The following is a 23,304-nucleotide window of genomic DNA, read 5'->3' on the forward strand; positions in this document are numbered from 1 at the left end:
GCCCTAGACCACCATCAAGCTGCCCTAGACCACCATCAAGCTGCCCTAGACCACCATCAGGCTGCCCTAGACCACCAGAAGAAACAGCCTACACCACTGTAGGCTATCCACTGTTTATATAAATATAAAACATCTCACCTACCTAGTGCAATTCATTTTCCTTTACTGTACATGGTAGTTAATAACTGCACCTACAGTGCATTCAGAAAGTATTCAGACCCCTTGACTTTTTCCACATTTTGTTAAGTTACAGCCTTATTCTAAAATGGATTAAATTGTTTTTCTTCTTCTCATCAATCTACCCCATAATGACAGCAAAAACAGGTTTTTAGAATTTTTTGCAAATTTATAAAGAAAACAAAAAGCTTAACTATCACATTTACATAAGTATTCAGACCCTTTACTCAGTACTTTGTTGAAGCACCTTTGGCAGCGATTACACCCTCGAGTCTTCTTGGGTATGACGCTACAAGCTTAGCACACCTGTATTTGGGGAGTTTCTCCCATTCTTCTCTGCAGATCCTCTCAAGCTCTGTCAGGTTGGATGGGGAGAATCGCTGCACAGCTATTTTCAGGTCTCCAGAGATGTTCAATCAGGTTAAAGTCTGGGCTCTGGCTGGGCCACTCAGAGACTTGTCCCCAAGCCACCCCTGCGTTGTCTTGGCTGTGTGCTTATGGTCGTTGTCTTGTTGGAAGTTGACCCCTTCGCCCCAGTCTGAGATCCTGAACGCTCTGGAGTTGGTTTTCAACAAGCATCTCTCTGTACTTTGTGCCGTTCATCTTTCCCTCGATTCTGACTAGTCTCCCAGTCCCTGCTGCTGAAAAACATCCCCACAGCACGATGCTGCCACCACCATACTTCACCATAGAAATGGTGCCAGGTTTCCTCCAGATGTGACGCTTGGCATTCAGGCCAAGGAGTTCAATCTTGTTTCTCATGGTCTGAGAGTCTTTAGGTGGCTTTTGGCAAACTCCAAGCGTGCTGTCATATGCCTTTTGCTGAGAAGTGGCTTCCGTCTGGCCACTCTACCAGAAAGACCTGATTGGTGGAGTGCTGCAGAGATGGTTGTCCTTCTGGAGGGTTCTCCAATCTCCACAGAGGAACTCTGGAGCTCTGTCAGAGTGACCATCAGGTTCTTGTTCACCTCCCTGACCAAGGCCTTTCTCACCTGATTGCTCAGTTTGGCCAGGCAGCCAGCTCTAGGAGTCTGAGGTTCCAAACTTCTTCCATTTAGGAATGATGGAGGACAATTCCTTCGACCTCATGGCTTGGTTTTTGTTCTGACATGCACTGTCAACTGCGGGACCTTATATAGACAGGTGTGCCTTTCCAAATCATGTACAATCATGTACAAGTATTTCTGTTTTTTATTTTGTATACATTTGCTAGAATGTCTAAAAACCTGTCTTCACTTTGTCATTATGGGGTATTGTGTGTAGATTGATGAGGATTTGTAATTTTTTAAAAATCCTTTTTGAATAAGGCTGTAACGTAACAAAATGTGGAAAAAGTCAATGGGTGTGAATACGTTCCGAATGCACTGTATAAGAGGCAATCTCTATCATTCATTCATGTTGAGTAAAAAGTGGAAAAAGTTAATAATATTAAAACAATATTGTGTGTCTGTGCACAGTCTATCTACGCACTCCCTCAGGATTTGAATGTAACCACAAATACAATAAAGTAATGGAACAATGAATGGCAATGTAACAGACCATACATCACAGATCAGTTTGGAAGACAGTCTTGACCCACAACTACTGTGGGAAAGACTAAGAGGACATCAGAGCTGGGGGCTCTGCGACTGGAGGTGTGGGCTCCTCTGGGGGGGATAGGGATGGCTGCAGGGGCCGGGCCCGCAGACGACCCAGAGTCCTGGACAGGGGCCTTGGGTGCCTCTGAGGAAGGTGTTGAAGCAGCTGTGGCAGACTTTGCCTAGTTCCAGAGGAGATATAAACAGGCTGTTACTGTCATCTATGCAGACAATCATGTGACCCAAAACAGGTGGGTGCAGCTCATTATGAGTCCAAGTAAAATGGATTAGGGAAATGTACCTTCGATACCATAACTACAACGAAGTTCTTCTCGTCAATTTTGTAGTCTTTAATAGGTGTGTCATCTTGCAGGATTTTGCCAGCATATATGAGCTTCTGTCCAGACACTGGGAAGTTATCTTCTCCTTCAGTACCTTCACCTGTTGAAACCAAAAATAAGCTGTTCAGCCTTGCTTTAATTGTTAAACACAGTGCAACCAAAAAGTTGCTCGCTAACACTGACTGTTTGAATTGCCCAACTTTTTACATTGCGGTTTACCTTACATGATGTAGCTAGCTAGCCATTTTCACTCGTTATGACCTAGCTAGTAAAGGTCTGCTAGAATATTGCTGATTAATCGTCCAACTAGACTTGCATAGACTAAAATAGATAACGTAGTTAGCTAGCTAGCTAGTAATATGGCTGTCAAGCTAATATACAACAATGTCATGGCTGTCTAGCAAATATGGCTATCTAGCAAATATACAACAAATGTACTAACGTTAGTATTTTTGTTTAGTTTACAGTCACTAGGCAGAGTGGCACCTTTTCAATGAGGTACGGTCAGAGGTCCTCCTAACATACAATGATGAAGACAGCTTGTCGGTCGGAACGTTGGATATTAGGTTATTCAATTATTGAGTCTGAGCAAGAGAGTGCGGCTCTCCTTTTCTTTTTCAAAGGTCATCCTAACAACCATTGCAAAGCTACACGTTCGATCTGTATCAGATCAGCGTCAACTGAAGTGAAATAGGCATTTTACTTTCCATAATAAAATATTACTCTAAAGTATTTTAAGAAGATAGAAGCTAATAAATATGTTTTATGTTTACTGTATATTGTATAGGCTGTAAATGTGTCTTTACATTTGTCTATTGCTGGCAGCACCAATTCACCGAGTCAAATTCTGTGAATGTGTGAATGTAGGCCACTTGGGCAATAAAAGTTATTTTGATTCTGATAGACAGTACTTCGAATTTCCTAGCCTCTTACTATATCCCATACAATCATGCGTCAGTGACCCAGGGAGCATGGGAGAAAGAGAAGACAAATGTTTTCTCAATAAAAAAACAGGTTTATTGGCAAGAACCTAGTTATTTTGTATATTTTATGAAATAGGAACAACTCTGAATACACGATCAATTCATTTTGTAAATTATTTTTCAACATTTTGGTTTGTGTGATTTGTTGGCTATTTACGCTGGTAACGCGTAGTCAAGCGCATCATAATTTGGTTATGACATCACAATGTTAAATAGGCAACATATTTTGATGTTCTGCAAAATAAGGCATAGTCTACAAATACACTGAAATGGGATGTTTGTGTTGCTGTAAAAGGTATATGTTTAGTCTGGGCTAGAATTGATCTAATTCTGTTACAATTTAGAGTATATTCTATTCTTTTCTGCTATTCCTAGTTGTTTCATTGTCTATTTATGTGTCCCATATGGCAGGATTTGGGACAGAGGGTATAACTATGGTTACAATGGGCGACAAGTTCTTTATTTTATGGTCAGATCATGTGGTTTGGGTGTGACCTTTGCTGCTAGTTCAAATATAACAAGGTCTGTTGTGAAGCAAGTAAGATCTTTTTATTTGATTTGTTATGTACTATATTAGCTATATAATGTTTCTCCAAACAGAAAAAGAAGTGCAGAGTTCGCCTCGGGATTGGGAGCCGCTGTCCATCGCCGTTCCCAATCCCACCCAAACTGACGTCATTGGATGCCAGCATGGTAACTGCGTCAGTTTGGAAAAACCGGGAGAAGAAGAACGTAAAGGATCACCACCAACTTGATTCTTCCTTTGTCTCTTCTTTCCATTTGAAACCGTCTACAACATCTCTGACACCCCTCGACCCCTTGTCTGGCCGAACACCAATCGGCGCTGCATCCCCCTCACCCCCTGGATCCCCTGCCAGATCCCCTTCCACTCTCTCCAAGTTCTTCAGCCTCTCTTCCCTCTCCTCTCTCCACATGTCATCTGTCTCTTCTTCTTCTTCAGAGGAAGGATCACAGACCTCCTCCCCTTTTAGTGCTTCCTCTGTTTCCCTGGCTGTCTCAACTCAGCCATCCTCCTCTGCCACTCCCCCCAGTCCTGCCTGCCCTTCCTCCACAACCCACGTCTCCTCCCTGCCCCCCAGTCCTCCTCTCCAAACCCCGTGGACCACCATGGAGAGACCAACAAAGACAGTGAGACTGCCAGGTACTGCAGCCTGACATCAAATTTCATGCCAACCAACACCATTGAATTGAAATGAAAAAGCCAATATAATATAGCTAACCTAATGCATATGTCTGTGTGTCTTTACAGAGATCTTATGAGCTCTGAGGTCAAAGAGGTGGGGGCATTTGTTCCACAGACAAAGAGAATGGTACCCCGATTTGCTGGCATCGCAGGTCTGTAAACGGGTGCCATTTGTTGGTGCTATTTTTCTCAATTCATCTTTGACAAAGCTTCTTTCTTACCGCTGTCCGTCTCTCGGTCTCTCTCTGCAGAGGCCTCCATTGACCTGAGGGATTCCTCTGTCTCCTTGGAGAGGTAAGTACTGTAGACAATAGCCACCTTCATCTCACTCGACTCTACATAAGAGTGGTCACTCACACCATGACATGGTAAGGAATATCTGTATGCTTGTACATTAAAACAGTGTTCAAACAGACCGATTGGTGTCGAGCTACTGCTACTGAGGCCTCTAACCAGTCTCTCTTCCTCCAGGCCATTGGTCAGACCTCGGGAAGCCATGGCTCGCCTCCCAAACCTGTTCAGCAAGAGTAGCACCCAGCTGGGGGAGCAGAGCTGCACAGGCGAGGGCGAAGACAACACCAAGCTCCTCGGGTAAAACACACACACATCTACACACACACACCTACTCTTATCTCTGAGCTCTGCTTTTTGTTTTAAATAATTCTGTGTGGTATTCAGAGTTATCTTGCGTTCATGCCTTACAAATCCATTCATTAGTTTACCTTTGGTCCACTGTTCAGATATTAGTGTGTAACTGATGGCTTCTTTCCCACAGGTTGCCTAATATTGGCAACACCTGCTTCATGAACTCTGCTCTGCAGTGCCTGCTGGGGCTGCCAGCATTTTGCAGAGACATCCTGAGACAGCAGGACACCTGGAGTTCCTCCCCCTCCTCTAAACTGCTATGGTATACAGCCTCGCTTTCACTCTCCTGTCCCACCTGTACACACACTGACCCACCCATCTAGACGCTTATAGTTACAGTACACAAGTCCCGCCTCAATGTATGTGTCAGTGGAGGCTGCTGAGGGGACGACGGCTCGTAATGATGTCTGTAATGGAGCAAATGGAATGGCATCAAACACATAGAAACCATATGTTTGATGTATTTGATAGCATTCCACTGATTCCGCTCCAGCCATTACCAATTAAGGTGCCATCAACCTCCTGTGGTATGTATGTACAGTATGTATGTATGTATGTATGTATGTATGTATGTATGTATGTATGTATGTATGTATGTATCTATCTATCTATCTATCTATCTATCTATCTATCTATCTATCTATCTATCTATCTATCTATCTATCTATCTATCTATCTATCCTAAACAAATATATAAATGTAACATGCAACAATTTCAAAGATTTTACTCAGTTACAATTCATATAAGGAAATTAGTCTATTGAAATAAGTTCATTAGGCCATAATCTATGGATTTCACGACTGAGCAAGGGCACAGCCATGGGTGGGGCTGGGAGGGCGTAGGCCCAACCACTGGGGAGTTAGGCCCAGCCGATCAGAATGAGATTTCCCCCACAAAAGGGCTTTATTACAGACAGAAATACTCCTCAGCACCCCCTCAGACGATGCCGCAGGTGAAGAAGCTGGATGTGGAGGTCCTGGGCTTGTGTGGTTACACGTGGTCTGCGGTTGGACGTACTGCCAAATTCTCTAAAACAATGTTGGAGATGGCTTATGGTATAGAAATTAACATTCAATTCTCTGGCAACAGCTCTGGTGGACATTCCTGCTGTCAGCATGCCAATTGCACACTCCCTCAAAACCTGTGACATCTGTGGTATTGTGTTGTGTAACAAAACTGCACATTTTAGAGTGGCCTTTTATTGTCCTCAGCACAAGGTTTACCTGTGTACCTGTGTGATGATCATGCTGTTTAATCAGCTTATTGATATACCACCTGTCAGGTGGATGGATTATCTTGGCAAAGGATAAATGCTCACTAACAGGGATGTTAATTGGGGCTAGGGGGCAGTATTGAGAATTTTGAAAAAATATGTGCCCATTTTTAACTGCCTCCTACACCAACTCAGAAGCTAGAATATGCATATTATTGTTCAGGTTTGGATAGAAAACACTCCGAATTTTCTAAAACTGTTTGAATGGTGTCTGTAAGTATAACAGAACTCATATGGCAGTCAAAACCCTGAGACAAATTCTGACAGGAAGTGGATACCTGATGTGTTGAATTACCTTTAAGCCTATGCCATTGAAACACACAGGGGCTTATTAATCTTTGAGCACTTCCTATGGCTTCCACCAGATGTCACCAGTCTTTACAAAGTGTTTTGAGTCTTATACTGTGAGATCTGACCGAACAAGAGCCTTGGAACGGTGGTGGCCGATTAGACTCTGGCGCGCGAGTTCATGTTGGGTACTCTCGTTCCAATGCGTTTTAAAAGAGAATGCAATCGTCCGCCTTGAATATTATTCATGTTCTGGTTAAAAAAGGCACTAATGATTTATGCTATACAACGTTTGACATGTTTGAACGAACGTAAATATTTTTCCCCCCTCGTTTATGAAGACAAGTCCGGAGGGCATAGATCATGTGCTAACAACACGGAGCTTTTTGGACATAAATTATGAGCTTTTTCGAACAAAACTACATTTGTTATGGACCTGGGATTCCTGGAAGTGACATCTGATGAAGAGAATCAAAGGTAATGAATTATTTACATAGTATTTTCGATTTTAGATCTCTCCAACATGGCGGTTAGTTTGTATCGCAAAGCGTATTTCTCTGGGCGCAGTGCTCAGATTATTGCAAAGTGTGATTTCCCAGTAAGGTTATTTTTAAATCTGGCAATCCGGTTGCGTTCAAGAGATGTAAATCTATAATTCTTTGAATGACAATATAATATTTTACCAATGTTTTCGAATAGTAATTATTTAATTTGTTGTGCTGATTGACTGGCGGTTATTGGAGGGAAACGATTTCCTCAACATCAACGCCATAGTAAAACGCTGTTTTTGGATATAAATATGAACTTGATAGAACAAAAAATGCATGTATTGTCTAACATAATGTCCTAGGAGTGTCATCTGATGGAGATTGTCAAAGGTTAGTGCATAATTTTAGCTGGTTTTCTGCTTTTGGTGACGCCTGTCTTTGAATTGACAAAACATTACACACAGCTATTGTCAATGTACTCTCCTAACATAATCTAACTTTATGCTTTCGCCGTAAAGCCTTTTTGGAATCGGACAACGTGGTTAGATTAAGGAGATGTTTATCTTTCAAAGGGTGTAAGATAGTTGTATGTTTGAGAAATTTGAATTATGACATTTAATTGTTTTCAAATTTGGCGCTCTTGATATTTCACCTGTTGTTGATAGGGTGTATCAGGGGTGGGACATAGCCCATAGAGGTTAACAAATTTGTGCACAGAATTTGAGAGAAATAAGCTTTTTGTACATATGGAACATTTCTGGGATCTTTTATTTCAGCTCATGAAACATGGGACCAACACTTCACATGTTGCATTTATATTTTTGTTCAGTGTACTGTATGTATGTATGTATGTATGTATGTATGTATGTATGTATACATACTGTCTTTTGTACACTCTTAGTGCCTCATATGATTTTTAAGATAAAACCACACCCAACTCAGCTACTGATTAACACCAGAGATGATTTCCTGTCACAATCAGGAATCAGTTGAATCATATTTGATCAGAGGCTAAAGTAGAAGCACAGAGCTAATCTGTGGCCAAAGTGAGAGAGTGAAACCTGAATGCATGCTCTTTGTCTCCCTCCACAGCTGCTTTGCCGAGTTACATCAGGCAAGGCTTTCTGGAGGCACTGTCAATGCTAAGAAAAAGGAAAAGATGAAAATCCTTCAAACAGTCAAGCGCTGTCTCTCCGTTGTCAATGAGGACTATGAGGACGACGGTGAACAGGTAAGATATTATATGCTAAAAGACTCACTTAACAATAAACCTGGGACACGTGACAATCTTTTTCCTTAGCTCTGTTTCAGTTGTAGTTGTTGATGTATTTTCTGTTTCTTTCCCATTCTTCTCTTAGGATGCCCATGAATGTGTGTTGCTCCTCCTCTTTCAGCTGAAGGAGGAGGGTATGGCATTAAAGGGCTCCCCAGAGCCATACACCTGCCCCGTGAAGCAGTTAGAATTCAAGCTGAAGACTTTCCGTACCTGCACCAGGTAACAGCTGTCATTTGTATATGGTGTACCTTGATGTCTTCATCACATTTGTGAGGAGGTTTAATGTCAGCATAACATGCAGGATACAGAGGTAAAGCATTAAGATAGTTAGTGTGTAGAGGGATCAAAAGGTTTGTGTTGGAGAGCTGATGCATTTCTCTCCGTACCTCTGAAGCTGTGGAGTTATAGTGTATGGTCAGGAGGATTACAATCACCTGTCACTGAACCTGAGCCAAGACCTGACACACAGCCTGGACCTCTACTTTAAGGTCAGCACTTAGCTTCAACCAAGAGTTAGTGAGTATGTCAAGGAACACTATCATTAATGTCATGTTCATAATTGTATTGCTATGCTTTGTTACCTAGCCATCTGCATTAGAGTGTGCATGCAGGGTGTGCTCAGGCAGCATGGCATCTGTGACTAGGCACTTCCTCACGCTGCCCCGGTGAGTCCCTCAGATTACAATTGACAGTCCTGATCTAACTCACCAAACTGGGTTATTGATTTGAGTACAAGACTGATGCTGTGTGAATGCCTGCCTGGTCGTCTGTGTATGTGAATGCCTGCCTGGTCGTCTGTTTGTGAATGCCTGCCTGGTCGTCTGTTTATGTGAATGCCTGCCTGGTCGTCTGTTTATGTGAATGCCTGCCTGCCTCTGCCTGCCTCTGTCTGCCTCTGTCCGTCTGTCTGTGTGTGTGAATGCCTGTCTCTGAGCAGGGTCCTAATGCTTCATATCAAGCGGTTTACTGCAGGCAACTGGGAGCCAGAGAAGGTGGATGATCCCATATCCATCCCTGCAGAACTGACCCTCCCAGCCGTATGTGGGGCGACAGCCCCTGTCCAGCATGGAGCCAGGTTGGTTTAGACTCTGTTTGGGGACATTGCACATTGGGTAGCCAACACACACCATGATTTTCACACACTAGATATTTCTTTTCAATGCCATCAATTTACACAGGGCAAGCTCCATGGGGAAAAACAACATGGACAACACACCTGCAAACTCCCCGAAAGGCACCCTTGATAGACCAGGTAGGACATTGTGTTACTGACATTATGCAGAACACCCTCTCATGAAACAGGACTATTGAGGAAAGCAAGTCAGAAGCTGAAGTTAAGAGTATATTTGTTGATAGGTTTCCACTTCACTTTCTGGTTTGCATTTACACTATATTTGATATACCCCCACCAGCTTCAAATTCCTCTGACCAGCTAGAGAAACCAGCTGTTAGTGAGAAAGAGCAGCAGGCAGCCGCTGTGGTGAGGAGAGAGAGAGAAAGAGAGAGAGAGAGAAATAGAGAGAGAGAGAGAAATAGAGAGTTGAGATAGTGGGCGGATCAAGATAAGGCAGTTATAGAAGGCACCCCTATCCTGTAGACAAAATAACAATCCTATTATTAAATGTGTTTCCTTACAGAGACACCAGCCAGACAATATCTACAAATTGTCAAGTGTGATCTCACATCTGGGAGACAACATGTGTACAGGTAAAATGCACGCACGCACACACAATTCTGAAAGCTTAATGTACACTCTATTCTGTTTCCCTTGTTCCCTAGGCCACTACATCAGTGATGTTTTGGACAGCCGTGGCAGTGGGTGGCTCTGCCTGGATGACGCACATGTCTTGAGGACAGATGAGGCCACTGTGCTGAGGGCAACGGCACAGACTGCCTACATCCTGTTCTATGTCTGCAGGTAAGGCTCTAGCCCACACATTTGAGAAGAATGCCACAAATGGAGTCAATCACGACAATGAGTCATCAAGAAAAAAAAAAAGTGTTCACCAAAGCTAGAAAGATGATTAATTGACCACGCATTAAGAGTTATCCCTTTAACCTGTAATCCCTCTGTATGTGTTATTTTCCAGACATTGTATGTACATGTAAGATCTCCCTGTCATTTCTCATTGTAGTGGAGCAGGTGAAGGAGACCAGGCCCCTCACTACTAGGAGAAGCACCAGGAGAACCCATCGTTAGGGGCACAGCGCTCAGGGACCACCTGGAGTAGCACCTACCGCACACCAAGAAACATCAGATTCATCGAATTAGGATGCCCTAGACCACCATCAAGCTGCCCTAGACCACCATCAAGCTGCCCTAGACCACCATCAAGCTGCCCTAGACCACCATCAAGCTGCCCTAGACCACCATCAAGCTGCCCTAGACCACCATCAAGCTGCCCTAGACCACCATCAAGCTGCCCTAGACCACCATCAAGCTGCCCTAGACCACCATCAAGCTGCCCTAGACCACCATCAAGCTGCCCTAGACCACCATCAAGCTGCCCTAGACCACCACCAAGCTGCCCTAGACCACCATCAAGCTGCCTTAGACCACCATCAAGCTGCCTTAGACCACCATCAAGCTGCCCTAGACCACCATCAAGCTGCCCTAGACCACCATCAAGCTGCCCTAGACCACCATCAGGCTGCCCTAGACCACCAGAAGAAACAGCCTACACCACTGTAGGCTATCCACTGTTTATATAAATATAAAACATCTCACCTACCTAGTGCAATTCATTTTCCTTTACTGTACATGGTAGTTAATAACTGCACCTACAGTGCATTCAGAAAGTATTCAGACCCCTTGACTTTTTCCACATTTTGTTAAGTTACAGCCTTATTCTAAAATGGATTAAATTGTTTTTCTTCTTCTCATCAATCTACCCCATAATGACAGCAAAAACAGGTTTTTAGAATTTTTTGCAAATGTATAAAGAAAACAAAAAGCTTAACTATCACATTTACATAAGTATTCAGACCCTTTACTCAGTACTTTGTTGAAGCACCTTTGGCAGCGATTACACCCTCGAGTCTTCTTGGGTATGACGCTACAAGCTTAGCACACCTGTATTTGGGGAGTTTCTCCCATTCTTCTCTGCAGATCCTCTCAAGCTCTGTCAGGTTGGATGGGGAGAATCGCTGCACAGCTATTTTCAGGTCTCCAGAGATGTTCAATCAGGTTAAAGTCTGGGCTCTGGCTGGGCCACTCAGAGACTTGTCCCCAAGCCACCCCTGCGTTGTCTTGGCTGTGTGCTTATGGTCGTTGTCTTGTTGGAAGTTGACCCCCTTCGCCCCAGTCTGAGATCCTGAACGCTCTGGAGTTGGTTTTCAACAAGCATCTCTCTGTACTTTGTGCCGTTCATCTTTCCCTCGATTCTGACTAGTCTCCCAGTCCCTGCTGCTGAAAAACATCCCCACAGCACGATGCTGCCACCACCATACTTCACCGTAGAAATGGTGCCAGGTTTCCTCCAGATGTGACGCTTGGCATTCAGGCCAAGGAGTTCAATCTTGTTTCTCATGGTCTGAGAGTCTTTAGGTGGCTTTTGGCAAACTCCAAGCGTGCTGTCATATGCCTTTTGCTGAGAAGTGGCTTCCGTCTGGCCACTCTACCAGAAAGACCTGATTGGTGGAGTGCTGCAGAGATGGTTGTCCTTCTGGAGGGTTCTCCAATCTCCACAGAGGAACTCTGGAGCTCTGTCAGAGTGACCATCAGGTTCTTGTTCACCTCCCTGACCAAGGCCTTTCTCACCTGATTGCTCAGTTTGGCCAGGCAGCCAGCTCTAGGAGTCTTTGAGGTTCCAAACTTCTTCCATTTAGGAATGATGGAGGACAATTCCTTCGACCTCATGGCTTGGTTTTTGTTCTGACATGCACTGTCAACTGCGGGACCTTATATAGACAGGTGTGCCTTTCCAAATCATGTACAATCATGTACAAGTATTTCTGTTTTTTATTTTGTATAAATTTGCTAGAATGTCTAAAAACCTGTCTTCACTTTGTCATTATGGGGTATTGTGTGTAGATTGATGAGGATTTGTAATTTTTTAAAATCCTTTTTGAATAAGGCTGTAACGTAACAAAATGTGGAAAAAGTCAATGGGTGTGAATACGTTCCGAATGCACTGTATAAGAGGCAATCTCTATCATTCATTCATGTTGAGTAAAAAGTGGAAAAAGTTAATAATATTAAAACAATATTGTGTGTCTGTGCACAGTCTATCTACGCACTCCCTCAGGATTTGAATGTAACCACAAATACAATAAAGTAATGGAACAATGAATGGCAATGTAACAGACCATACATCACAGATCAGTTTGGAAGACAGTCTTGACCCACAACTACTGTGGGAAAGACTAAGAGGACATCAGAGCTGGGGGCTCTGCGACTGGAGGTGTGGGCTCCTCTGGGGGGATAGGGATGGCTGCAGGGGCCGGCCCGCAGACGACCCAGAGTCCTGGACAGGGGCCTTGGGTGCCTCTGAGGAAGGTGTTGAAGCAGCTGTGGCAGACTTTGCCTAGTTCCAGAGGAGATATAAACAGGCTGTTACTGTCATCTATGCAGACAATCATGTGACCCAAAACAGGTGGGTGCAGCTCATTATGAGTCCAAGTAAAATGGATTAGGGAAATGTACCTTCGATACCATAACTACAACGAAGTTCTTCTCGTCAATTTTGTAGTCTTTAATAGGTGTGTCATCTTGCAGGATTTTGCCAGCATATATGAGCTTCTGTCCAGACACTGGGAAGTTATCTTCTCCTTCAGTACCTTCACCTGTTGAAACCAAAAATAAGCTGTTCAGCCTTGCTTTAATTGTTAAACACAGTGCAACCAAAAAGTTGCTCGCTAACACTGACTGTTTGAATTGCCCAACTTTTTACATTGCGGTTTACCTTACATGATGTAGCTAGCTAGCCATTTTCACTCGTTATGACCTAGCTAGTAAAGGTCTGCTAGAATATTGCTGATTAATCGTCCAACTAGACTTGCATAGACTAAAATAGATAACGTAGTTAGCTAGCTAGCTAGTAATATGGCTGTCAAGCTAATATACAACAAATGGCTGTCTAGCAAATATGGCTGTCTAGCAAATATGGCTATCTAGCAAATATACAACAAATGTACTAACGTTAGTATTTTTGTTTAGTTTACAGTCACTAGGCAGAGTGGCACCTTTTCAATGAGGTACGGTCAGAGGTCCTCCTAACATACAATGATGAAGACAGCTTGTCGGTCGGAACGTTGGATATTAGGTTATTCAATTATTGAGTCTGAGCAAGAGAGTGCGGCTCTCCTTTTCTTTTTCAAAGGTCATCCTAACAACCATTGCAAAGCTACACGTTCGATCTGTATCAGATCAGCGTCAACTGAAGTGAAATAGGCATTTTACTTTCCATAATAAAATATTACTCTAAAGTATTTTAAGAAGATAGAAGCTAATAAATATGTTTTATGTTTACTGTATATTGTATAGGCTGTAAATGTGTCTTTACATTTGTCTATTGCTGGCAGCACCAATTCACCGAGTCAAATTCTGTGAATGTGTGAATGTAGGCCACTTGGGCAATAAAAGTTATTTTGATTCTGATAGACAGTACTTCGAATTTCCTAGCCTCTTACTATATCCCATACAATCATGCGTCAGTGACCCAGGGAGCATGGGAGAAAGAGAAGACAAATGTTTTCTCAATAAAAAACAGGTTTATTGGCAAGAACCTAGTTATTTTGTATATTTTATGAAATAGGAACAACTCTGAATACACGATCAATTCATTTTGTAAATTATTTTTCAACATTTTGGTTTGTGTGATTTGTTGGCTATTTACGCTGGTAACGCGTAGTCAAGCGCATCATAATTTGGTTATGACATCACAATGTTAAATAGGCAACATATTTTGATGTTCTGCAAAATAAGGCATAGTCTACAAATACACTGAAATGGGATGTTTGTGTTGCTGTAAAAAGGTATATGTTTAGTCTGGGCTAGAATTGATCTAATTCTGTTACAATTTAGAGTATATTCTATTCTTTTCTGCTATTCCTAGTTGTTTCATTGTCTATTTATGTGTCCCATATGGCAGGATTTGGGACAGAGGGTATAACTATGGTTACAATGGGCGACAAGTTCTTTATTTTATGGTCAGATCATGTGGTTTGGGTGTGACCTTTGCTGCTAGTTCAAATATAACAAGGTCTGTTGTGAAGCAAGTAAGATCTTTTTATTTGATTTGTTATGTACTATATTAGCTATATAATGTTTCTCCAAACAGAAAAAGAAGTGCAGAGTTCGCCTCGGGATTGGGAGCCGCTGTCCATCGCCGTTCCCAATCCCACCCAAACTGACGTCATTGGATGCCAGCATGGTAACTGCGTCAGTTTGGAAAAACCGGGAGAAGAAGAACGTAAAGGATCACCACCAACTTGATTCTTCCTTTGTCTCTTCTTTCCATTTGAAACCGTCTACAACATCTCTGACACCCCTCGACCCCTTGTCTGGCCGAACACCAATCGGCGCTGCATCCCCCCTCACCCCTGGATCCCCTGCCAGATCCCCTTCCACTCTCTCCAAGTTCTTCAGCCTCTCTTCCCTCTCCTCTCTCCACATGTCATCTGTCTCTTCTTCTTCTTCTTCAGAGGAAGGATCACAGACCTCCTCCCCTTTTAGTGCTTCCTCTGTTTCCCTGGCTGTCTCAACTCAGCCATCCTCCTCTGCCACTCCCCCCAGTCCTGCCTGCCCTTCCTCCACAACCCACGTCTCCTCCCCTGCCCCCCAGTCCTCCTCTCCAAACCCCGTGGACCACCATGGAGAGACCAACAAAGACAGTGAGACTGCCAGGTACTGCAGCCTGATATCAAATTTCATGCCAACCAACACCATTGAATTGAAATGAAAAAGCCAATATAATATAGCTAACCTAATGCATATGTCTGTGTGTCTTTACAGAGATCTTATGAGCTCTGAGGTCAAAGAGGTGGGGGCATTTGTTCCACAGACAAAGAGAATGGTACCCCGATTTGCTGGCATCGCAGGTCTGTAAACGGGTGCCATTTGTTGGTGCTATTTTTCTCAATTCATCTTTGACAAAGCTTCTTTCTTACCGCTGTCCGTCTCTCGGTCTCTCTCTGCAGAGGCCTCCATTGACCTGAGGGATTCCTCTGTCTCCTTGGAGAGGTAAGTACTGTAGACAATAGCCACCTTCATCTCACTCGACTCTACATAAGAGTGGTCACTCACACCATGACATGGTAAGGAATATCTGTATGCTTGTACATTAAAACAGTGTTCAAACAGACCGATTGGTGTCGAGCTACTGCTACTGAGGCCTCTAACCAGTCTCTCTTCCTCCAGGCCATTGGTCAGACCTCGGGAAGCCATGGCTCGCCTCCCAAACCTGTTCAGCAAGAGTAGCACCCAGCTGGGGGAGCAGAGCTGCACAGGCGAGGGCGAAGACAACACCAAGCTCCTCGGGTAAAACACACACACATCTACACACACACACCTACTCTTATCTCTGAGCTCTGCTTTTTGTTTTAAATAATTCTGTGTGGTATTCAGAGTTATCTTGCGTTCATGCCTTACAAATCCATTCATTAGTTTACCTTTGGTCCACTGTTCAGATATTAGTGTGTAACTGATGGCTTCTTTCCCACAGGTTGCCTAATATTGGCAACACCTGCTTCATGAACTCTGCTCTGCAGTGCCTGCTGGGGCTGCCAGCATTTTGCAGAGACATCCTGAGACAACAGGACACCTGGAGTTTCTCCCCCTCCTCTAAACTGCTATGGTATACAGCCTCGCTTTCACTCTCCTGTCCCACCTGTACACACACTGACCCACCCATCTAGACGCTTATAGTTACAGTACACAAGTCCCGCCTCAATGTATGTGTCAGTGGAGGCTGCTGAGGGGACGACGGCTCGTAATGATGTCTGTAATGGAGCAAATGGAATGGCATCAAACACATAGAAACCATATGTTTGATGTATTTGATAGCATTCCACTGATTCCGCTCCAGCCATTACCAATTAAGGTGCCATCAACCTCCTGTGGTATGTATGTACAGTATGTATGTACAGTATGTATGTATGTATGTATGTATGTATGTATGTATGTATGTATGTATGTATCTATGTATCTATCTATCTATCTATCTATCTATCTATCTATCTATCTATCTATCTATCTATCTATCTATCTATCCTAAACAAATATATAAATGTAACATGCAACAATTTCAAAGATTTTACTCAGTTACAATTCATATAAGGAAATTAGTCTATTGAAATAAGTTCATTAGGCCATAATCTATGGATTTCACGACTGAGCAAGGGCACAGCCATGGGTGGGGCTGGGAGGGCGTAGGCCCAACCACTGGGGAGTTAGGCCCAGCCGATCAGAATGAGATTTCCCCCACAAAAGGGCTTTATTACAGACAGAAATACTCCTCAGCACCCCCTCAGACGATGCCGCAGGTGAAGAAGCTGGATGTGGAGGTCCTGGGCTTGTGTGGTTACACGTGGTCTGCGGTTGGACGTACTGCCAAATTCTCTAAAACAATGTTGGAGATGGCTTATGGTATAGAAATTAACATTCAATTCTCTGGCAACAGCTCTGGTGGACATTCCTGCTGTCAGCATGCCAATTGCACACTCCCTCAAAACCTGTGACATCTGTGGTATTGTGTTGTGTAACAAAACTGCACATTTTAGAGTGGCCTTTTATTGTCCTCAGCACAAGGTTTACCTGTGTACCTGTGTGATGATCATGCTGTTTAATCAGCTTATTGATATACCACCTGTCAGGTGGATGGATTATCTTGGCAAAGGATAAATGCTCACTAACAGGGATGTTAATTGGGGCTAGGGGGCAGTATTGAGAATTTTGAAAAAAATATGTGCCCATTTTTAACTGCCTCCTACACCAACTCAGAAGCTAGAATATGCATATTATTGTTCAGGTTTGGATAGAAAACACTCCGAATTTTCTAAAACTGTTTGAATGGTGTCTGTAAGTATAACAGAACTCATATGGCAGTCAAAACCCTGAGACAAATTCTGACAGGAAGTGGATACCTGATGTGTTGAATTACCTTTAAGCCTATGCCATTGAAACACACAGGGGCTTATTAATCTTTGAGCACTTCCTATGGCTTCCACCAGATGTCACCAGTCTTTACAAAGTGTTTTGAGTCTTATACTGTGAGATCTGACCGAACAAGAGCCTTGGAACGGTGGTGGCCGATTAGACTCTGGCGCGCGAGTTCGTGTTGGGTACTCTCGTTCCAATGCGTTTTAAAAGAGAATGCAATCGTCCGCCTTGAATATTATTCATGTTCTGGTTAAAAAAGGCACTAATGATTTATGCTATACAACGTTTGACATGTTTGAACGAACGTAAATATTTTTCCCCCCTCGTTTATGAAGACAAGTCCGGAGGGCATAGATCATGTGCTAACAACACGGAGCTTTTTGAACATAAATTATGAGTTTTTTCGAACAAAACTACATTTGTTATGGACCTGGGATTCCTGGAAGTGACATCTGATGAAGAGAATCAAAGGTAATTAATTATTTACATAGTATTTTCGATTTTAGATCTCTCCAACATGGCGGTTAGTTTGTATCGCAAAGCGTATTTCTCTGGGCGCAGTGCTCAGATTATTGCAAAGTGTGGTTTCCCAGTAAGGTTATTTTTAAATCTGGCAATCCGGTTGCGTTCAAGAGATGTAAATCTATAATTCTTTGAATGACAATATAATATTTTACCAATTTTTTCGAATAGTAATTATTTAATTTGTTGTGCTGATTGACTGGCGGTTATTGGAGGGAAACGATTTCCTCAACATCAACGCCATAGTAAAACGCTGTTTTTGGATATAAATATGAACTTGATAGAACAAAAAATGCATGTATTGTCTAACATAATGTCCTAGGAGTGTCATCTGATGGAGATTGTCAAAGGTTAGTGCATAATTTTAGCTGGTTTTCTGCTTTTGGTGACGCCTGTCTTTGAATTGACAAAACATTACACACAGCTATTGTCAATGTACTCTCCTAACATAATCTAACTTTATGCTTTCGCCGTAAAGCCTTTTTGGAATCGGACAACGTGGTTAGATTAAGGAGATGTTTATCTTTCAAAGGGTGTAAGATAGTTGTATGTTTGAGAAATTTGAATTATGACATTTAATTGTTTTCAAATTTGGCGCTCTTGATATTTCACCTGTTGTTGATAGGGTGTATCAGGGGTGGGACATAGCCCATAGAGGTTAACAAATTTGTGCACAGAATTTGAGAGAAATAAGCTTTTTGTACATATGGAACATTTCTGGGATCTTTTATTTCAGCTCATGAAACATGGGACCAACACTTCACATGTTGCATTTATATTTTTGTTCAGTGTACTGTATGTATGTATGTATGTATACATACTGTCTTTTGTACACTCTTAGTGCCTCATATGATTTTTAAGATAAAACCACACCCAACTCAGCTACTGATTAACACCAGAGATGATTTCCTGTCACAATCAGGAATCAGTTGAATCATATTTGATCAGAGGCTAAAGTAGAAGCACAGAGTTAATCTGTGGCCAAAGTGAGAGAGTGAAACCTGAATGCATGCTCTTTGTCTCCCTCCACAGCTGCTTTGCCGAGTTACATCAGGCAAGGCTTTCTGGAGGCACTGTCAATGCTAAGAAAAAGGAAAAGATGAAAATCCTTCAAACAGTCAAGCGCTGTCTCTCCGTTGTCAATGAGGACTATGAGGACGACGGTGAACAGGTAAGATATTATATGCTAAAAGACTCACTTAACAATAAACCTGGGACACGTGACAATCTTTTTCCTTAGCTCTGTTTCAGTTGTAGTTGTTGATGTATTTTCTGTTTCTTTCCCATTCTTCTCTTAGGATGCCCATGAATGTGTGTTGCTCCTCCTCTTTCAGCTGAAGGAGGAGGGTATGGCATTAAAGGGCTCCCCAGAGCCATACACCTGCCCCGTGAAGCAGTTAGAATTCAAGCTGAAGACTTTCCGTACCTGCACCAGGTAACAGCTGTCATTTGTATATGGTGTACCTTGATGTCTTCATCACATTTGTGAGGAGGTTTAATGTCAGCATAACATGCAGGATACAGAGGTAAAGCATTAAGATAGTTAGTGTGTAGAGGGATCAAAAGGTTTGTGTTGGAGAGCTGATGCATTTCTCTCCGTACCTCTGAAGCTGTGGAGTTATAGTGTATGGTCAGGAGGATTACAATCACCTGTCACTGAACCTGAGCCAAGACCTGACACACAGCCTGGACCTCTACTTTAAGGTCAGCACTTAGCTTCAACCAAGAGTTAGTGAGTATGTCAAGGAACACTATCATTAATGTCATGTTCATAATTGTATTGCTATGCTTTGTTACCTAGCCATCTGCATTAGAGTGTGCATGCAGGGTGTGCTCAGGCAGCATGGCATCTGTGACTAGGCACTTCCTCACGCTGCCCCGGTGAGTCCCTCAGATTACAATTGACAGTCCTGATCTAACTCACCAAACTGGGTTATTGATTTGAGTACAAGACTGATGCCTTTGTCTGTGTGAATGCCTGCCTGGTCGTCTGTGTATGTGAATGCCTGCCTGGTCGTCTGTGTATGTGAATGCCTGCCTGGTCGTCTGTGTATGTGAATGCCTGCCTGGTCGTCTGTTTGTGAATGCCTGCCTGGTCGTCTGTTTATGTGAATGCCTGCCTGGTCGTCTGTTTATGTGAATGCCTGCCTGCCTCTGCCTGCCTCTGTCTGCCTCTGTCCGTCTGTCTGTGTGTGTGAATGCCTGTCTCTGAGCAGGGTCCTAATGCTTCATATCAAGCGGTTTACTGCAGGCAACTGGGAGCCAGAGAAGGTGGATGATCCCATATCCATCCCTGCAGAACTGACCCTCCCAGCCGTATGTGGGGCGACAGCCCCTGTCCAGCATGGAGCCAGGTTGGTTTAGACTCTGTTTGGGGACATTGCACATTGGGTAGCCAACACACACCATGATTTTCACACACTAGATATTTCTTTTCAATGCCATCAATTTACACAGGGCAAGCTCCATGGGGAAAAACAACATGGACAACACACCTGCAAACTCCCCGAAAGGCACCCTTGATAGACCAGGTAGGACATTGTGTTACTGACATCATGCAGAACACCCTCTCATGAAACAGGACTATTGAGGAAAGCAAGTCAGAAGCTGAAGTTAAGAGTATATTTGTTGATAGGTTTCCACTTCACTTTCTGGTTTGCATTTACACTATATTTGATATACCCCCACCAGCTTCAAATTCCTCTGACCAGCTAGAGAAACCAGCTGTTAGTGAGAAAGAGCAGCAGGCAGCCGCTGTGGTGAGGAGAGAGAGAGAGAGAGAGAGAGAGAGAAATAGAGAGAGAGAGAGAAATAGAGAGAGAGATAGTGGGCGGATCAAGATAAGGCAGTTATAGAAGGCACCCCTATCCTGTAGACAAAATAACAATCCTATTATTAAATGTGTTTCCTTACAGAGACACCAGCCAGACAATATCTACAAATTGTCAAGTGTGATCTCACATCTGGGAGACAACATGTGTACAGGTAAAATGCACGCACGCACACACAATTCTGAAAGCTTAATGTACACTCTATTCTGTTTCCCTTGTTCCCTAGGCCACTACATCAGTGATGTTTTGGACAGCCGTGGCAGTGGGTGGCTCTGCCTGGATGACGCACATGTCTTGAGGACAGATGAGGCCACTGTGCTGAGGGCAACGGCACAGACTGCCTACATCCTGTTCTATGTCTGCAGGTAAGGCTCTAGCCCACACATTTGAGAAGAATGCCACAAATGGAGTCAATCACGACAATGAGTCATCAAGAAAAAAAAAAGTGTTCACCAAAGCTAGAAAGATGATTAATTGACCACGCATTAAGAGTTATCCCTTTAACGTGTAATCCCTCTGTATGTGTTATTTTCCAGACATTGTATGTACATGTAAGATCTCCCTGTCATTTCTCATTGTAGTGGAGCAGGTGAAGGAGACCAGGCCCCTCACTACTAGGAGAAGCACCAGGAGAACCCATCGTTAGGGGCACAGCGCTCAGGGACCACCTGGAGTAGCACCTACCGCACACCAAGAAACATCAGATTCATCGAATTAGGATGCCCTAGACCACCATCAAGCTGCCCTAGACCACCATCAAGCTGCCCTAGACCACCATCAAGCTGCCCTAGACCACCATCAAGCTGCCCTAGACCACCATCAAGCTGCCCTAGACCACCATCAAGCTGCCCTAGACCACCATCAAGCTGCCCTAGACCACCATCAGGCTGCCCTAGACCACCATCAAGCTGCCCTAGACCACCATCAAGCTGCCCTAGACCACCATCAAGCTGCCCTAGACCACCATCAAGCTGCCCTAGACCACCATCAAGCTGCCCTAGACCACCATCAAGCTGCCTTAGACCACCATCAAGCTGCCCTAGACCACCATCAAGCTGCCCTAGACCACCATCAAGCTGCCCTAGACCACCATCAAGCTGCCTTAGACCACCATCAACCTGCCCTAGACCACCATCAGGCTGCCCTAGACCACCAGAAGAAACAGCCTACACCACTGTAGGCTATCCACTGTTTATATAAATATAAAACATCTCACCTACCTAGTGCAATTCATTTTCCTTTACTGTACATGGTAGTTAATAACTGCACCTACAGTGCATTCAGAAAGTATTCAGACCCCTTGACTTTTTCCACATTTTGTTAAGTTACAGCCTTATTCTAAAATGGATTAAATTGTTTTTCTTCTTCTCATCAATCTACCCCATAATGACAGCAAAAACAGGTTTTTAGAATTTTTTGCAAATTTATAAAGAAAACAAAAAGCTTAACTATCACATTTACATAAGTATTCAGACCCTTTACTCAGTACTTTGTTGAAGCACCTTTGGCAGCGATTACACCCTCGAGTCTTCTTGGGTATGACGCTACAAGCTTAGCACACCTGTATTTGGGGAGTTTCTCCCATTCTTCTCTGCAGATCCTCTCAAGCTCTGTCAGGTTGGATGGGGAGAATCGCTGCACAGCTATTTTCAGGTCTCCAGAGATGTTCAATCAGGTTAAAGTCTGGGCTCTGGCTGGGCCACTCAGAGACTTGTCCCCAAGCCACCCCTGCGTTGTCTTGGCTGTGTGCTTATGGTCGTTGTCTTGTTGGAAGTTGACCCCTTCGCCCCAGTCTGAGATCCTGAACGCTCTGGAGTTGGTTTTCAACAAGCATCTCTCTGTACTTTGTGCCGTTCATCTTTCCCTCGATTCTGACTAGTCTCCCAGTCCCTGCTGCTGAAAAACATCCCCACAGCACGATGCTGCCACCACCATACTTCACCGTAGAAATGGTGCCAGGTTTCCTCCAGATGTGACGCTTGGCATTCAGGCCAAGGAGTTCAATCTTGTTTCTCATGGTCTGAGAGTCTTTAGGTGGCTTTTGGCAAACTCCAAGCGTGCTGTCATATGCCTTTTGCTGAGAAGTGGCTTCCGTCTGGCCACTCTACCAGAAAGACCTGATTGGTGGAGTGCTGCAGAGATGGTTGTCCTTCTGGAGGGTTCTCCAATCTCCACAGAGGAACTCTGGAGCTCTGTCAGAGTGACCATCAGGTTCTTGTTCACCTCCCTGACCAAGGCCTTTCTCACCTGATTGCTCAGTTTGGCCAGGCAGCCAGCTCTAGGAGTCTTTGAGGTTCCAAACTTCTTCCATTTAGGAATGATGGAGGACAATTCCTTCGACCTCATGGCTTGGTTTTTGTTCTGACATGCACTGTCAACTGCGGGACCTTATATAGACAGGTGTGCCTTTCCAAATCATGTACAATGATGTACAAGTATTTCTGTTTTTTATTTTGTATACATTTGCTAGAATGTCTAAAAACCTGTCTTCACTTTGTCATTATGGGGTATTGTGTGTAGATTGATGAGGATTTGTAATTTTTTAAAATCCTTTTTGAATAAGGCTGTAACGTAACAAAATGTGGAAAAAGTCAATGG

General features: G+C 43.5%; 2 protein-coding genes and 2 long non-coding RNA genes across 13 annotated transcripts; 2 read left to right on the forward strand and 2 right to left on the reverse strand.

Annotated features, from left to right (window-relative positions):
• Positions 1 to 1,612: 1,612 nt before the first annotated feature.
• Positions 1,613 to 2,676, reverse strand: LOC123743434 (uncharacterized). 2 transcript variants are annotated; one of them, XR_006770217.1, is made up of 3 exons: positions 2,582 to 2,676; positions 2,056 to 2,195; positions 1,613 to 1,936 (listed from the first exon to the last, which is right to left on the reverse strand). It is a non-coding gene; the product is annotated as an uncharacterized lncRNA (long non-coding RNA). The 2 variants fall into 2 exon arrangements; XR_006770216.1 differs by having other exon boundaries at positions 2,538 to 2,648.
• Positions 2,677 to 3,402: 726 nt separating this feature from the next.
• On the forward strand, positions 3,403 to 10,652 carry LOC106596055 (ubiquitin carboxyl-terminal hydrolase 37-like). Of its 5 annotated transcripts, XM_045720401.1 has the most exons (15): positions 3,403 to 4,240; positions 4,349 to 4,434; positions 4,534 to 4,576; positions 4,754 to 4,873; positions 5,058 to 5,189; positions 8,070 to 8,208; positions 8,336 to 8,472; positions 8,648 to 8,741; positions 8,839 to 8,918; positions 9,191 to 9,328; positions 9,432 to 9,505; positions 9,666 to 9,733; positions 9,891 to 9,960; positions 10,033 to 10,171; positions 10,389 to 10,652. In XM_045720401.1, the coding sequence occupies exons 2-15, from the start codon at positions 4,356 to 4,358 to the stop codon at positions 10,423 to 10,425; spliced, it is 1,350 nt and encodes a 449-aa protein (XP_045576357.1). In that variant the 5' UTR covers positions 3,403 to 4,240; positions 4,349 to 4,355; the 3' UTR covers positions 10,426 to 10,652. The 5 variants fall into 5 exon arrangements, 4 of the variants coding, with proteins under 4 accessions (XP_045576357.1, XP_045576356.1, XP_045576358.1 ...); XM_045720400.1 differs by having other exon boundaries at positions 9,891 to 10,171; XR_006770208.1 differs by lacking the exon at positions 9,666 to 9,733 and having other exon boundaries at positions 3,404 to 4,240.
• Positions 10,653 to 12,457: 1,805 nt separating this feature from the next.
• LOC123743435 (uncharacterized) lies at positions 12,458 to 13,532 on the reverse strand. 2 transcript variants are annotated; one of them, XR_006770221.1, is made up of 3 exons: positions 13,438 to 13,532; positions 12,899 to 13,038; positions 12,458 to 12,779 (listed from the first exon to the last, which is right to left on the reverse strand). It is a non-coding gene; the product is annotated as an uncharacterized lncRNA (long non-coding RNA). The 2 variants fall into 2 exon arrangements; XR_006770220.1 differs by having other exon boundaries at positions 13,394 to 13,504.
• Positions 13,533 to 14,013: 481 nt separating this feature from the next.
• Positions 14,014 to 21,652, forward strand: LOC106599495 (ubiquitin carboxyl-terminal hydrolase 37-like). 4 transcript variants are annotated; one of them, XM_045720367.1, is made up of 16 exons: positions 14,014 to 14,229; positions 14,535 to 15,100; positions 15,209 to 15,294; positions 15,394 to 15,436; positions 15,614 to 15,733; positions 15,918 to 16,049; positions 18,908 to 19,046; positions 19,174 to 19,310; positions 19,486 to 19,579; positions 19,677 to 19,756; positions 20,092 to 20,229; positions 20,333 to 20,406; positions 20,567 to 20,634; positions 20,791 to 20,860; positions 20,933 to 21,071; positions 21,288 to 21,652. In XM_045720367.1, exons 1-16 carry the CDS (start codon positions 14,203 to 14,205, stop codon positions 21,322 to 21,324), a joined length of 1,950 nt encoding a protein of 649 aa, XP_045576323.1. In that variant the 5' UTR covers positions 14,014 to 14,202; the 3' UTR covers positions 21,325 to 21,652. The 4 variants fall into 4 exon arrangements, 3 of the variants coding, with proteins under 3 accessions (XP_045576323.1, XP_045576322.1, XP_045576324.1); XM_045720366.1 differs by having other exon boundaries at positions 20,791 to 21,071; XR_006770202.1 differs by lacking the exon at positions 20,567 to 20,634 and having other exon boundaries at positions 14,015 to 14,229; positions 21,288 to 21,552.
• Positions 21,653 to 23,304: the final 1,652 nt, after the last annotated feature.

Source organism: Salmo salar, chromosome ssa06 (genome assembly GCF_905237065.1).
Source record: "Salmo salar chromosome ssa06, Ssal_v3.1, whole genome shotgun sequence".
Lineage (NCBI taxonomy): Eukaryota > Metazoa > Chordata > Actinopteri > Salmoniformes > Salmonidae > Salmo > Salmo salar.

Coding starts and splice junctions, on each gene's coding strand:
- LOC106596055 (XM_045720400.1), top strand. CDS start 4,356: ATGAGCTCTGAGGTCAAAGAGGTGGGGGCATTTGTTCCACAGACAAAG. Junction 9,506..9,665: donor AGGCACCCTTGATAGACCAG/GTAGGACATTGT, acceptor TACCCCCACCAG/CTTCAAATTCCTCTGACCAG. Junction 10,172..10,388: donor ATCCTGTTCTATGTCTGCAG/GTAAGGCTCTAG, acceptor TTCTCATTGTAG/TGGAGCAGGTGAAGGAGACC.
- LOC106599495 (XM_045720366.1), top strand. CDS start 14,203: ATGGGATGTTTGTGTTGCTGTAAAAAG. Junction 19,311..19,485: donor ACTTTCCGTACCTGCACCAG/GTAACAGCTGTC, acceptor GTACCTCTGAAG/CTGTGGAGTTATAGTGTATG. Junction 20,635..20,790: donor AGCAGCAGGCAGCCGCTGTG/GTGAGGAGAGAG, acceptor GTTTCCTTACAG/AGACACCAGCCAGACAATAT.